This window comes from Geotrypetes seraphini, chromosome 15, assembly GCF_902459505.1.
Source record: "Geotrypetes seraphini chromosome 15, aGeoSer1.1, whole genome shotgun sequence".
NCBI classification, from domain to species: domain Eukaryota; kingdom Metazoa; phylum Chordata; class Amphibia; order Gymnophiona; family Dermophiidae; genus Geotrypetes; species Geotrypetes seraphini.
In genome coordinates, this window is record NC_047098.1 from 33,627,606 (window position 1) to 33,640,795 (window position 13,190).

The 13,190-nt window shown below is 45.8% G+C and overlaps 1 protein-coding gene across 21 annotated transcripts in view; it reads right to left on the reverse strand.

Moving 5' to 3' along the window:
• Positions 1 to 13,190, reverse strand: part of MYO18A (myosin XVIIIA) — a 361,012-nt gene that overhangs the window by 46,792 nt on the left and 301,030 nt on the right. For all 21 annotated transcript variants that reach the window (XM_033921174.1, XM_033921173.1, XM_033921154.1 and 18 more), the window contains 3 exons: positions 9,933 to 10,049; positions 8,564 to 8,647; positions 1,056 to 1,193 (listed from right to left, as the gene is read on the reverse strand). In XM_033921174.1, coding sequence (XP_033777065.1) covers positions 1,056 to 1,193; positions 8,564 to 8,647; positions 9,933 to 10,049 — 339 coding nt within the window. The remainder of the gene's footprint in view (positions 1 to 1,055; positions 1,194 to 8,563; positions 8,648 to 9,932; positions 10,050 to 13,190) is intronic.

Sequence of the window (13,190 nt, forward strand, 5' to 3'; positions counted from 1 at the left end):
GTGTGTCCTGAGGACTGGGTTGAGAACCCCTGCCTTAGTCGTTATTCTAAAACATATACGCACTTAGACCTGGTTTCTCTATAGGGTGCCAATATCGGCACCTGCCTAACAAGCGGCCACTGATCGCATGTCAATTATATGACAGCACCCCAGGGAGAATTATGCCTCTGTGAAAGATAGGCACCGGAAATGTAGGCCAGTTTTCTGGGCTTACATTTCCGGCATCTATCTATGCCGTGAATCACACCTACGTAGGCGTTTATGGCACTAACGCCACTTCTGGCATTAGCCATGCCCATAGTGGCATTAAGCACCATAAAGCACCTATGTAGGCGCGATTCTAGTGCCTTTTATTTAGGCAACAGTAGGCGCTTTACTTTTACAATTTTTCACTGTTTTAAATAGCGTTTCTCAATTAACTTAGACACCGGTAGGGCGCTTACCGGCACATAAGGTTCAGCACTGTTTATAGAATATCCCCCTTAGTCCATAGCACACAATTTCAAGGGGGCATGGGAAGGTCAGAGACATACCCAGCACTCGTTATAGAATACATGAAGTTAGGCGCATCAATATGGACTTACTTTTCTATAATGGCGGTTCTATAGAACTCCTGTTACAGAACTGACACTTAGAACCCAAATATTTGATGCCTAACTTCTGGCAATCTTTCTTGAATTTATCCCAAAATGTGTAAAGTGTACTTTCTTTGGCTTAAGAACAAATGTTCTGCTCCCAAGTACTGTCACATTGGTTGGGGCTTCAGAGAATGGGTTGTGATGGTTGGTTCCTCATTCTATCATCCCACTGAAGTTCTGAAACAAGTTTCATATTTAGCCAGGTATTATGTAAGCTCTCTTTTAATTATGAAACTCCAGAGATATGTTTATTATTAAACCTGCAAGTTTTATAGGATCTTAATTTGCTTCTATTTTTATACACTTATTTTAGTTTAACTGCAGCCAGTTTCTCATAAATTGGATCTGAAGGCTCCCGTGTGGCTTCTCTTTCACACAACCCTGGTTTGCCTCTCCCCTCCTTGCTTTTCCACCTACCTCAAGTCGCTTCACTTGTGTCCTCTCAAACTCCAGCTTGGTCTCCAGCTCCCGAATCTTGGCTTCCTGCCTACTGACCAAAGACTTGTCTACCATGGACTGCTCGAGGAACTCCAGCTGACTCTGCATTCCTTGCAACTAAATCAGAAAAAAAAAAGGAAGAGGTCAGAGGTCAGCATCTGCTGCAATGCAATTCCTGTTACACTGAGGAGGCCTGCAGCTTTTCATCCAATACAAAGATGTTGACCCTAGTGACCACATTAATACATTAATCCAGTACATATTTGACTGGACCATCCATTCTGGAATGGTCACATGAAAATGTACCTCTCAAACAAAACCAAGAAATTCTGGACAATATGCCTGTAAGAGTAGAACCCCCCTCCCCAATTTATCCAGAGCAGCATATATAACACAGCCAGGCCAGGGTTAACTCTTTGATGTGCCCTAGGCAACAAGTGTGTTAGCCTCTCCTCTCCATAATAATGTATATACATGCTAAAACGTCCACAAAATGGGGCTCCAGATGATTCTAACCACAAAGGAAAACCAGCAGAGGAGGAAGAAGCATGTGAGAAGTACTGCTGTTCACCAACTCCTCTACCTACTGGAGGCAACATACAATGGATAGAAACATAGAAAAATGACGGCAGATAAGGGCCATAGCCCATCAAGTCTGCCCACTCAAGAGACCCACCCCCTAAGTCTGCTCTAGAGCCCCCGCTCTAACTGACCCATCCATAACTTCACCCTCTGAGGGATCCCACATGGGCATCCCATTTACCCTTAAAATCTGGAACGCTTTTGGCCTCGATCACCTGTATTGGAAGCTTGTTCCAGTGTTCAACCACTCTTTCAGTGAAGTAATACTTTCTGGTGTCGCCCTGAAATTTCCCTCCCCTGAGTTTAAGCGGATGTCCTCTTGTGGCTGAGGGTCCCTGGAGAAGGAAAATATCTTCTTCCACTTCGATACGCCCGGTGATATACTTGAACGTCTCAGTCACCCCTCTCCCTACACTCCTCGAGACAGTAGAGCCGCAATTTGTTCAGCCTCTCTTCGTATGAGAGATCCTTGAGCCCCGAGACCATCCTGGTGGCCATCCGCTGAACCGAGAATAGACAGATCTCTCTGAGCAAAAGTGGCTCTGATTCTCTCACCTGCTCTCCTTTCTATCAGCAGCTAACTTACCAGAGCAAAAATCTGCATTGGGAGACATTAAATTAGCAGCTCTGAAAATACCCCTCCTCAGTGGCGTACCTAGGGGGGGGGCGGGGGGGGCGGGCCGCCCCGGGTACCAGCCCTAAGGGGGTGTTCCCGGCCTTGCCGTTCAGTCCCCCGCCACCCCCGAAGGACCGCTCGCCCCCCTGGCCTCCCCGCACCACCTATGAACAGCCGCAGCAGGATCGCGAAGTCAGCGTCAGCATCCCTGCGCTGCTTCCTACGACGCGATCCCGCCCCTCCTCTGACGTCAGAGGAGGGGCGGGACCGTGGCGCAGGAAGCAGCAGGGATCGCTGACGCTGACTTCGTGATCCTGCTGCGGCTGTTCATAGGTGGTGCGGGGAGGCCAGGGGGGCGAGCGGTCCTTCGGGGGTGGCGGGGGACTGAACGGCAAGGCCGGGAACACCCCCTTAGGGCTGGTACCCGACGCTGACTTCGCGATCCTGCTGCGGCTGTTCATAGGTGGTGCGGGGAGGCCAGGGGGGCGAGCGGTCCTTCGGGGTGGGTCGGGGCATCAGGCCTTCAGGGTGGGGCGGGCGGGCAGGCAAGCAGGCTTTCAAGGGGGAGGGGGGTGACAGGCAGGCAGGCAGGCCTTCAAGGGGGGACAGGCCTTCGGGGGGGGGGTGCAGACATTCAAGGGGTGCAGGCCTTCAAGGGGGGCAGGCAGGCCTTCAGGGGGGTGCAGACCTTCGGGGGGGGGGTGTAGGCCTTTGGGGGGGTGCAGACCTTCAAGGGGGTGCAGGCCTTCAAGGGGGGAAAGGCAGGCAGGCCTTCAAGGGGGGGTGCAGGCCTTCAAGGGGGGGTGCAGGCCTTCAAGGGGGGTGCAGGCCTTCAAGGGGGGAAAGGCAGGCAGGCCTTCAAGGGGGGGACAGGCCTACAAGGGGGGGGGGACAGGCCTACAAGGGGGGGGGACAGGCCTTCAAGGGGAGGTGCAGGCCTTCAAGGGGGGGGGCAGGCCTTCAAGGGGGGAAAGGCAGGCAGGCCTTCAAGGGGGGGGACAGGCCTACAAGGGGGGGGGGACAGGCCTACAAGGGGGGGGGACAGGCCTACAAGGGGGGGGACAGGCCTTCAAGGGGGGGTGCAGGCCTTCAAGGGGGGGTGCAGGCCTTCAAGGGGGGGTGCAGGCCTTCAAGGGGGGAAAGGCAGGCAGGCCTTCAAGGGGGGGACAGGCCTACAAGGGGGGGGACAGGCCTACAAGGGGGGGGACAGGCCTTCAAGGGGGGGGTGCAGGCCTTCAAGGGGGGGTGCAGGCCTTCAAGGGGGGTGCAGGCCTTCAAGGGGGAGACAGGCCTTCAAGGGGGGGAAAGGCAGGCAGGCAGGCCTTAAAGGGGGGACAGGCCTACAAGGGGGTGGGACAGGCCTTCAAGGGGGGGACAGGCCTTCGGGGGGGGTGCAGACCTTCAAGGGAGTGCAGGCCTTCGGGGGGGGGTGCAGTCCTTCAGGGGTGGGGTTTAGGCCTTCAGAGGGGGACAGACCTTCGGGTGGGAGGTAAAGTCCTTCGGGGGGTGCAGGTCTTCAGGGGTGGGGTGTAGCCCTTCGGAGGGGGGACAGACCTTCGGGGGAGGGGGGTCCTGGTGTAAAAGTACACAGAGGGAGAGAGGGAAGGGGGGGTTCAAAGATACATGCATATGCCAGACTTTGGGGGTTAGAAATAATGGGTCTAAAAACAGAGGAGTGGGAGAGAGATGGTGCATAATGGGATTTAGGGAGGGAAGGAACAGAAAGGGAGAGAACTTGGAAACAGGGGATGGTGTGGAGGGGGGATAGAGATACTGGATAGGAGGATAGTTGGGAACAGAAAGGGAGAGATGGTGGATCCTGGGGTGGTGGGGAGTTGAGAAAAGGTGAATCTGTGGATGGAGACAAAAAAAAGGAAAGATGCCAGATCTCCGGGAGAGGGAAGGGAAACGGAAGGGGAGAACAGAGATGGCAGACGGATGGTTAGCACGGAGAAAGGAGACCCTGGCAAGCAAGACAACAAGAGCCTGGGACCAACAAGATTTGAATATTGATCAGAGAACAAAAGGTAGAAAAAATAATTTTATTTTCTGTTTTGTGATTACAATATGTTAGATTTGAAAAGTGTACATGAGACAGCTTGAAATGGGAACTTTTCTATTTTTGTGAATGGCAAGGCTGAGTTCAGTTAAAATATATGCTTTATAAGAAAATATAATAATGTGTTTTATAAAGTTTATAAGCATTGCTGGCATACTCGGTGAGGTGTTCCTAGTGTTGGTGGTGGTGGTAGCATGTCAGTGTGTTGAGAGGAAGAGGTAGTCTGGGAAATTCTGCTGAGCAAACTCTGGGCCCATTTCCACCCCCAGTTAGTCCACTCCACTCAACTGGTTCACACACTGAGTGGGTCTTTGGGTGTTATTTCTGGGTAGTTGTTTTAGAATCTCTTCCAGTGGTTTGTCAGTATCTCCTTCTGGTCCAAGGAAGGAAACTTTGTCAACCTTAGCATTGACCTTCAGAATATGTTTGTAACAGCGCTGCTTGTGTGGCATTAGGCTATGTAGTGATCGAAAGAAAAAAACAGACCTTTACACATTTTTGCACTATATGGTGGGTGTATGAGGAGATTCATTTCCTGCACAGTTAAGTCCATTTTTTCTACTGAATAATAGTATAGGTACAATGAAAGTAAATAGCAAAAATGTTTGAGTAGATAATTAAGGAAATCTTTTTCATATTGCTTGCTTATGGACTGGGAAAAAAGACTGTTCAAGCAAATGTCTCCAGAACTGCTTTAATGGAAAAATGTGATTTTTTTTTTTTTAAGTACTTTGTGAAATTTATTGTTGTTGTGAAATTTATTGTTATACTTTGTTTAAACTTAAAAAGCGGTGTCATTAACAGTGAATCTAATCGAAAAATCGATTCAACAGGGTGAATCGGATCGAATGAAATATTTTTCTCTGAATCGGGCAGCACTATTGGCTACCATGAGAATGGGCTACTGGGCATGATGGACCATTGGTGTGACCCAGTTAGGCTATTCTTATGTTATGTTCTCATCTGTAGGGGCCTTTGTTTTCACTTCTTATTTTAATGTATTTTTTTCCTGGGAACTTATCAGTGTTTTTTTATAATGGGAACAAAAATGGAAGAGAATTAATGTGTGTGGAATGGGGGGGGGTAACTAATTTCTTCAGCTAAATAATTCAATCCACTTCAAACAGACATAGGAGAACTCACGCACCATTCACACACCCTCCAACCAAAAACGTCAAAAGAAAAAAACTGTTCGACAACCTCCTAGCCATTCGAGCTGCAACACTTGACCCCCAACTCTACAACCTATTGACCTCGACCACAAACTACAAAACCTTAAAAAAAGAAATAAAAACCCTTCTATTAAAAAAACACATAAAACCAAACTAACATAATCAGAACTGTCCCAAGCATCACCTGCAACTACTCCATATGTACTTCTGATGTCATGACAATTCAGACATAATTTATGTTATGTTATGTTTGGAATAATGGTTACATAAATGAGGTTCAATAAAAGAAAATTTTCTGTGGGAGCATTTGTTGGAACTTCTGTTATCCTGATTTCTTCTATCTGTGGGCTTTCTTTAGCTAACCTACTTATCTGGGGCTTTCCACTTCTGCAGCTGCCCTTTTCACGGTCCACTTTGCGCTTGCACTCTCTGGGGAGGGGGGGTTGGGTCTGGGCTTGGTGGGGTAGGTGTGTCTGGTAGTTTTGTCTGGGTGGTGGCTGGGTGTTTCTTGGGTGCTTGTTGTGCGGATTGGTGTGTCTGGTGAGCGGTCTGGGTGTTGTTGCTTGTGGGGGTTTTTTTCATTATAAAATATGGCTGAGGGTCTAGTCCGGCTTATTATTCTTGTGGGTTCTGGGGTGGGATTTGTTTGCTTGCCCCAAGTTTTGGCCTTTTGTTGTGTATTGCTATGCCTCTCATTGGCAATTTTCTCTTGGGAGAGGCTTGTTCATGCTTGTTGTTGCTGTTACTCTCATTCTGTGTTCTTTTTGATAATGTATAAGTTTCTGTACAGACCATGGTTGCTTGTCTGGACCTTTTGCCATTCTCAATAAAAATACTTTGGAAAAAAAAAAAAAAAAAAAAAGAAAATTTTCACTGCCTGTTTCTATTCTGACCATTTATTCCATTTCATGGTTATTGCAAAAAAAAAAAAAAAAAAAAAAATTTACATGAGGGGGGGGGGGGGGGGTCAAAAAATGATGGGCCCCGGGTGCCACATACCCTAGGTACGCCACTGCCCCTCCTAAAGATTTTGGCCCTAGCCTATGCCTTCATCCTTCTCTGACCATACAGGATTACATCTGTGCCTGTGCTGAAGCTGGCATAGTCCATATTTCAAAATTTGCCAAGAAGTGGCGTGAACCAGGGCCGCATCTATCACTGAGTGACCTTTACACTTATGGCCCCATTTTTAGCTCCATTTGCTAATGAGACCCCAAGTTGAGTTTCTACACATGACAGGCCTTTCCTGGAGTGTTCAGTTAAAGGAAGGAATATAAAGCCCGGATGATCCCCCCTTCCCTTTTTCAGTTACACAAAAATATAGCTGCTGACACTTCAATGGTTCCTTACCCTAGGAAAACTGAGTCACCCAGTTCTAACATTTTGTAAATTTTCAGGTAGCCATTACATTCCTGCTCCCTCCTCCCTTCAATGCATCCTCAAAGGGAAGTGAGTAACTTGCAGAGAAAAACCTTTGATCCAGCTTGTTGTATGCATCCTGCCTTCCTCCTAAAGCCTTGCATTCTCTCTCTACCTCTGTATCTCACTGCTGCCAAGGTCAGCCCAACTGTCACCTACAGTAAAGAGCCTTCAGCCAACTCCCCTAGCAACAACACAGAAAGCCTGTGCTAGAACACACGAGGAAGGGAGAATGAGAGAATAAAAGGAAGGGGGAGGAAGGGATGAGAGACAAAAGGAGAAGGAGGGGGACAGAAAAAAAAAAAAAAGGAAGAGAGAACTATGAAAAAAAAAAAAAAAAGAAATATGGAGTTAGAGGTGGGCATGTAAGAAAGGAGGGAGGGAGAGGAAGGGAGAGCACCTAGAAAAGGAGAGAGAAAAATCAATAATCTCCTGCTGTTTCATGTAATAATGTCAGACTGAAGCACAGCACACAAACTTTACCCCTCTATCGATTCTGGATTACTGACGGCACTTTACCATTGTTTTTCCAAATCAATTCCAAACAGCTCTTAATTGGAAGAAATGCAGGTACTAAGTCAGTGACTTTAAATCGGGATTAGAATGAGTAAGTAAACCCCCTGAACAGAAACCTCTTCAACAGAGGATTAGCCAGAGACTCCCGGGAGCACAAGGTCTTGTAACGCATTACAGGAGATGGGAAATCCATGAAAGACTGACAACGCAGTGTCTCCCCACTATGCAAAGGATGCAGCAGGGCAGTGCTGTGCCGCATCTGAATTGAAAATTCTGCATTGGGGGGAAGGCTACACCTTGAGACTTCCAGGAGGTATTTCTGTAACTTGGCACCATGAACCATCACAATGGGGTACATGAGCACCAATTCTACAGCGATACTTAGGTGCACCTAAATCATTACAGAATAGTAGCATGGCAAAAGTTAGCACAATCACTTACTCCACATCAAACACTGGCATAATTGGGTGTGCTTAAGTGTACCACAACTAATAATGCTCTAAAACAGGGATCTCAAAGTCCCTCCTTGAGGGCCGCAATCCAGTCGAGTTTTCAAGATTTCCCCAATGAATATGCATGAGATCTATGTGCATGCACTGCTTTCAATGCATATTCATTGGGGAAATCCTGAAAACCCGACGATTGTGGCCCTCAAGGAGGGACTATGAGATCCCTGCTCTAAAAGTTGTGTGTCATTTGGTGTCACACCCATGGCCTTCTTGCAATTATGCTCTATTTTATAGAATAGTTGTGCATTTTAGCATGTATCTGCCAATTAGGCTGGCATTTACATGCTCATTTATAGAATTACGAGTACCTTCCTAATGTCTGCCAAAGTAGTTCTTTATTTTTTCCATTTTTAGAGGTCTTTTAGAGGCTGAAGTAAACAGGACAAAGAGAAAGCAATATACATCAAACATAAGAAGGAAAATATACTCTATATAAAACAAATCACTTCTCAAACATAAAGGCCCAACAGGAACCTCTAATTTATATATATAAACGCCCCCAGAAGTAGTTCTTTGAAGAGCTGCATCCAGCTCTTACCACCTGCAGGTATTCCAGGAATCGGATAATAAGGAGCAGTGTTTAACATGGCATCCTGTTCATTCTATTCTCTAACCTTTTCCTGCAACTCCTGTTTTTCTTTTTGGGTTTCTTCCATCTGGGTTTGCAGATCATTGATCTGGGCCAGGTCTCGAGAAGACTGTTAAAAGAAAAATTAGACATTCACGGGCTCAATTTCACCTCAGTAGCATTTATTACATTACATTAGTGATTTCTATTCCGCCATTACCTTGCGGTTCAAGGCGGATTACATAAAGGATCTATCCGGCCATTTCCAGAGGAATTATAGAATAGATAGGTTGGTTCTAAGAGATGAGGTGGTTCTTGTGCGTTAGGTTGTTTTAGAGAGTAAAGATGCGTTAGGTTGGTTTCGATTGTTGGGTATCAGGGTTTTTTTTTTTAAATAGTATAGTTTTTATTTCTTTTCTAAATGTTCTGTAGTCTGGGATCGTTATCAACAAAGTAGAGAGTTGGTGGTCTAATCTCGCTGTTTGTGTGTCTGGTGAAATCAGTGCCAAACCAGAAGTCCTGTAACCCCTCTGCTGGACTAAAGAACAACTAACTCATAAGCAGTGTCATTACAGCATGGCCCTGTCTAGAAAACTAATCATTTAAATGTGAGTTCAGGTCCTGGGCAACATAAGATTAAAGAGAATAAGGAAGGCACTTCACACCTTTCATATATACACTTTCACAAAAATTAAAGAAATCCCTACCAGGGATCCAAAAGAAACTCTGACTAATAATACAAGTCACCCAAGATAAAGACAATGTTAATGGTCAGCTGCTATCTTTGATATATTACCTCAGACTGTATGCTCAATTTGATAACTTTATGTAGCATATATAATTCTTTATAGCATGTATAATTCTTTTTAACATATTTAACTCTATGTAGCAATATGTTGCTTCTAACCTGACTAGAACTAACTAAACTAAACTAAACCTTGTGTTTATATACCGCACCATCTCCGCAGATGCAGAGCTCGGCACGGTTTACAGGAAGTAGGATGAGAGAGGAACTCCAGTGGAGGGTTTAAAGATTAGGTGTAAAAGGGTGAGGATGGAGGGAGAGGCCTAAGAGGGGGGGAAGTGTTACAGTTTTGAGAATAGCCAGGTTTTTAGGACTAGAAATCTAATTAATGAGGACTTGGCAGGATATAAGATTGCTCATAACATAACATGGTTACCCTTTGATTGAGAAGACACACTGGTAGGACAGAGATACAGGAAATGTGTCTGAACTGGCTGTATCACCGCTAATGTTCAGCCTCTCCTTCCCCTCAAAGTGGGCTAGAGGAGGCTTTATATTAGCCACTGCCCCTAATATCCGGTCTTCCCTCAGGGAGGACCGAGGAGATTTTACCCAAGCAGCTGCCCTGGATCACCAGCCTCTCTTTTAGAAGGGCTGGGGGAAGCTTTACCTGAGCCACTGCTGCCTTATGTTTTTTCATCAGCTCATTCATGTCCTCCTGATCTTCTTCCAGCCGGCTCTGCAGCTCATTCTTTTCCCGTTGTAGTCGGCTCAGTTGTTCCTCCAGCTGCAAAAAAATAACAGATAGATAGGGGTGAGATAGAACCTTTCTACTGTACTCCTGATGGTCAAGAGGAGGGAGCCTGGTCCCCCTAACTCTCTGTTCCCATGCAACACTGTAGTTATTCTTTCAATTGCAAGAGTAGCCTTTAACCCTCCATCACGACACCTCCATCACGACAGCTCTTCAGAGCCAGGCATGAATCCATATGTAGCAAGGAATGACAGCTTCCTTATAACTGGCAGAGATATATTATCAGCTCTGCTCACACACTACTCAATCCGATCTCCGGCTTTATATGTTAAAGATCATATTATAGCCACACAATTACAGGATCTACAGGGTAAGGAAGAGGCACTGTGGGTCAAACTGGAAAGATGCAATGGAAAATACATTTAAATTGGTGTGATATACAGGCCTACTTCACAGATGGAAGAAGTGGACATAAATTTAACAGAAGAGATTCAAAATATAGCTGTAAAAGGTGAAGTACTACTACTAGGAAATTTTAATATGCCAGATGTTAATTGGGGTATCCCTATAGCAGGATCGCCTAGAAGTAGGGAGATCCTGAATTCTCTACAAGGAAAACTGTTCCAGCAGCTAGTAATGGAACCCATGCAGGATGGGGCCTTACTGGACTTAGTGCTTACAAACAGGGAAAGTGTTTCTGATGTTACAGTGGGTGATCATTTGGCATCCAGTGATCACCGCATGGTGTGGTTTAACATTAACACAGGTGTAGAGAGGGCTCATTTGAAAGTGAAGGATCTAAACTTTAAAAAAAAAAAAAAAAGCTAACTTTGTTCAGATGGGGGATTATGTCAAAGAACTGTTACTCTTTCTTATCTATCTATGTATATATTCCATCTTTGCTTACCCTATGCCGTTTACTAAAATATTTTATTGCTATTGTAATGTAGCATACTTTGCCATACTTAGTATAGTTTGAATATTTTTACTGCTGTAATTATCTATTACTTATGTTTGACTTATTCTTGCTGTACACTGCCTTGAATGAATTCAAGAAGGCGGTAAATAAATCCAAATAAATAAATACCTGCTTGGGAACAGTATAAATGTTAGCATTTAAAATACATGCTTAAATCACGATTTCACCCACGCTCCATTCAAACCGTGCCTCTGAACATGCCCACATGTGGGTTGCATAAAAGTATGTGTCTGCTTAGCATCATGTGTACTTTTATGCACATAATCTTTGAGTTAATTATACAAAAGTCCTTTTACATAAGTAAAAAGAGAAAGAAGTTCTTACTTGATATCTTTTCTAGAATCTTGCTAGATGAGTCCAAACAAGCAGGTTGTGCCCCCATGCCCGTAGATGTAGGACACCGAGAACACTAGAACTTTCTCAGTGACATCAATGGTATAAGGAGTCTTCCAGCTAAGCTACCTGCCAGTATTACCATGTCAAAGCTAACCCATAAATGCACGGAACACAAAAAATCTTGTTATTTATTTCTGTAAAATAAAAATAAATCTTAACCACACTCTCCTACCCCTACCCTCACCCCAGAGCATAACACCAGTGGATTCAAGCAACCTCCTTCTGCAGGAATTTGCCTACTCCAAATGAATACATTCATCTCACCTGAAGAGTCACCAACTAGACTGTTCCTACAGCGAGAGACATCTACCGGAAATGGGGGCTTCCTTGAGAGGGTTATAGACTAGGAAATTATCAGGTAATATCAAATGTATCCTTTGTCTCATCTTGCTAGACCAGTACAGATAGCATGAAGTATCCAAATTTACTCCAAGACAGTATGGATAGAAGCCAGAGCTGCCTTCAGTACACTTGACTCATAAGCAAAATTTGCCAGAGCCTGTATATCCAAGTAGTAATCTTTTACAAATAAATTCAGGGAAGACCAAGTAACTGCCTTATAGATACAGTGTATTCCGTCAACACTGATCTGTATTTCTTCCAGAAAGAGGCCTGCACTCTAGTAGAATAAACTTGCAGCTCCTATAGAACCTGTTTACCATTTAGCAAATAAGCTGAAGCTTTGGCCTTCCTAATCCACCTACCCTAAGTGGACTTAGATACTGCTTCACTTTTCCAAAGACTACTAAAAAAGCACAAACAGCCTCTCCAGATTCTGGAAAAGATTGATTACCTTCAGATATCACTAAAGGCCCTGAGCACATCCAGATACCCTGATAATCAAGTTTGAGGAGGCCAGAATCAAGACCATTTGGTTTAGATTAAAGCTAAAAGGGAACTGGTCGAAAGATACCGCCTTCCAAGAAAACAGCAGATACATTCCCTGTAGGACAGCGGTCTCAAACATGCGGCCCGCAGGCCACATGTGGCTCTCCAGGTGCTATTTTGTGGCCCGCAGTCTGGACGCGATGATCAACTGCTCCCTTGCTGCGGCCGTCAGCGGCTCCTCGCGCCATCCACACAAGCATTTCTCTTTCCCCTCCCCTTTCATTCTCTTCCTTGTGGAGCAGCAGCATGTCTGGCTGGCTCCCTCGCTCAGTCGATCATTCTGTTCAAAGCCACGGGTGGCGGCTCCTCGCTTTATCCACTCCTGCATCGGAAGCCTCTCTGACATCACAACATCAGAGAGGCTTCTGACTCAGACACGGATCTCGCGAGAAGCCGCCACCTGCGGCTTTGAACGGAACGATCAACTGAGTAAGGGAGCCGACCAGACACGCTGCTGCTCCACAAGGAAGAGAACGGAAGGGAAGGGGAAAGAGAAATGCTTCTGCTGCATAGGAAAGGGGATCCCTATGGAAATGCTGCTGCTACTGCTGCACAGGGAAAGGGAGAGGGGAGGGAAGGGGAAAGAGAAATGCCTCTCCTGCACAGGAAAGGGGGGAGGGAAATGCTGCTTCTATTGCTGCCGCACCCAATTGGGGAAAGAGAGGGAAGGAAGGAGAAGGAAGACAAGGGAGAGGAGAGGAACAAGAGATGGCAAGTTCATGGGAGGGAGGGAAGGAAAGGAGATATCAGACCATAGAGGGGGAGGGAGAGATGCCAGGGCATGGGGGGAGGGAAGGAGACAGATGCCAGACCAGGGGAAAGGAAGGAAGGAGGGAGGGAGAGAAAGGAAGGAAAGAGATGTCAGACCATGGAAATAGGACGGAAGAAGAGAGAGATAGGAAGGGAAGGTA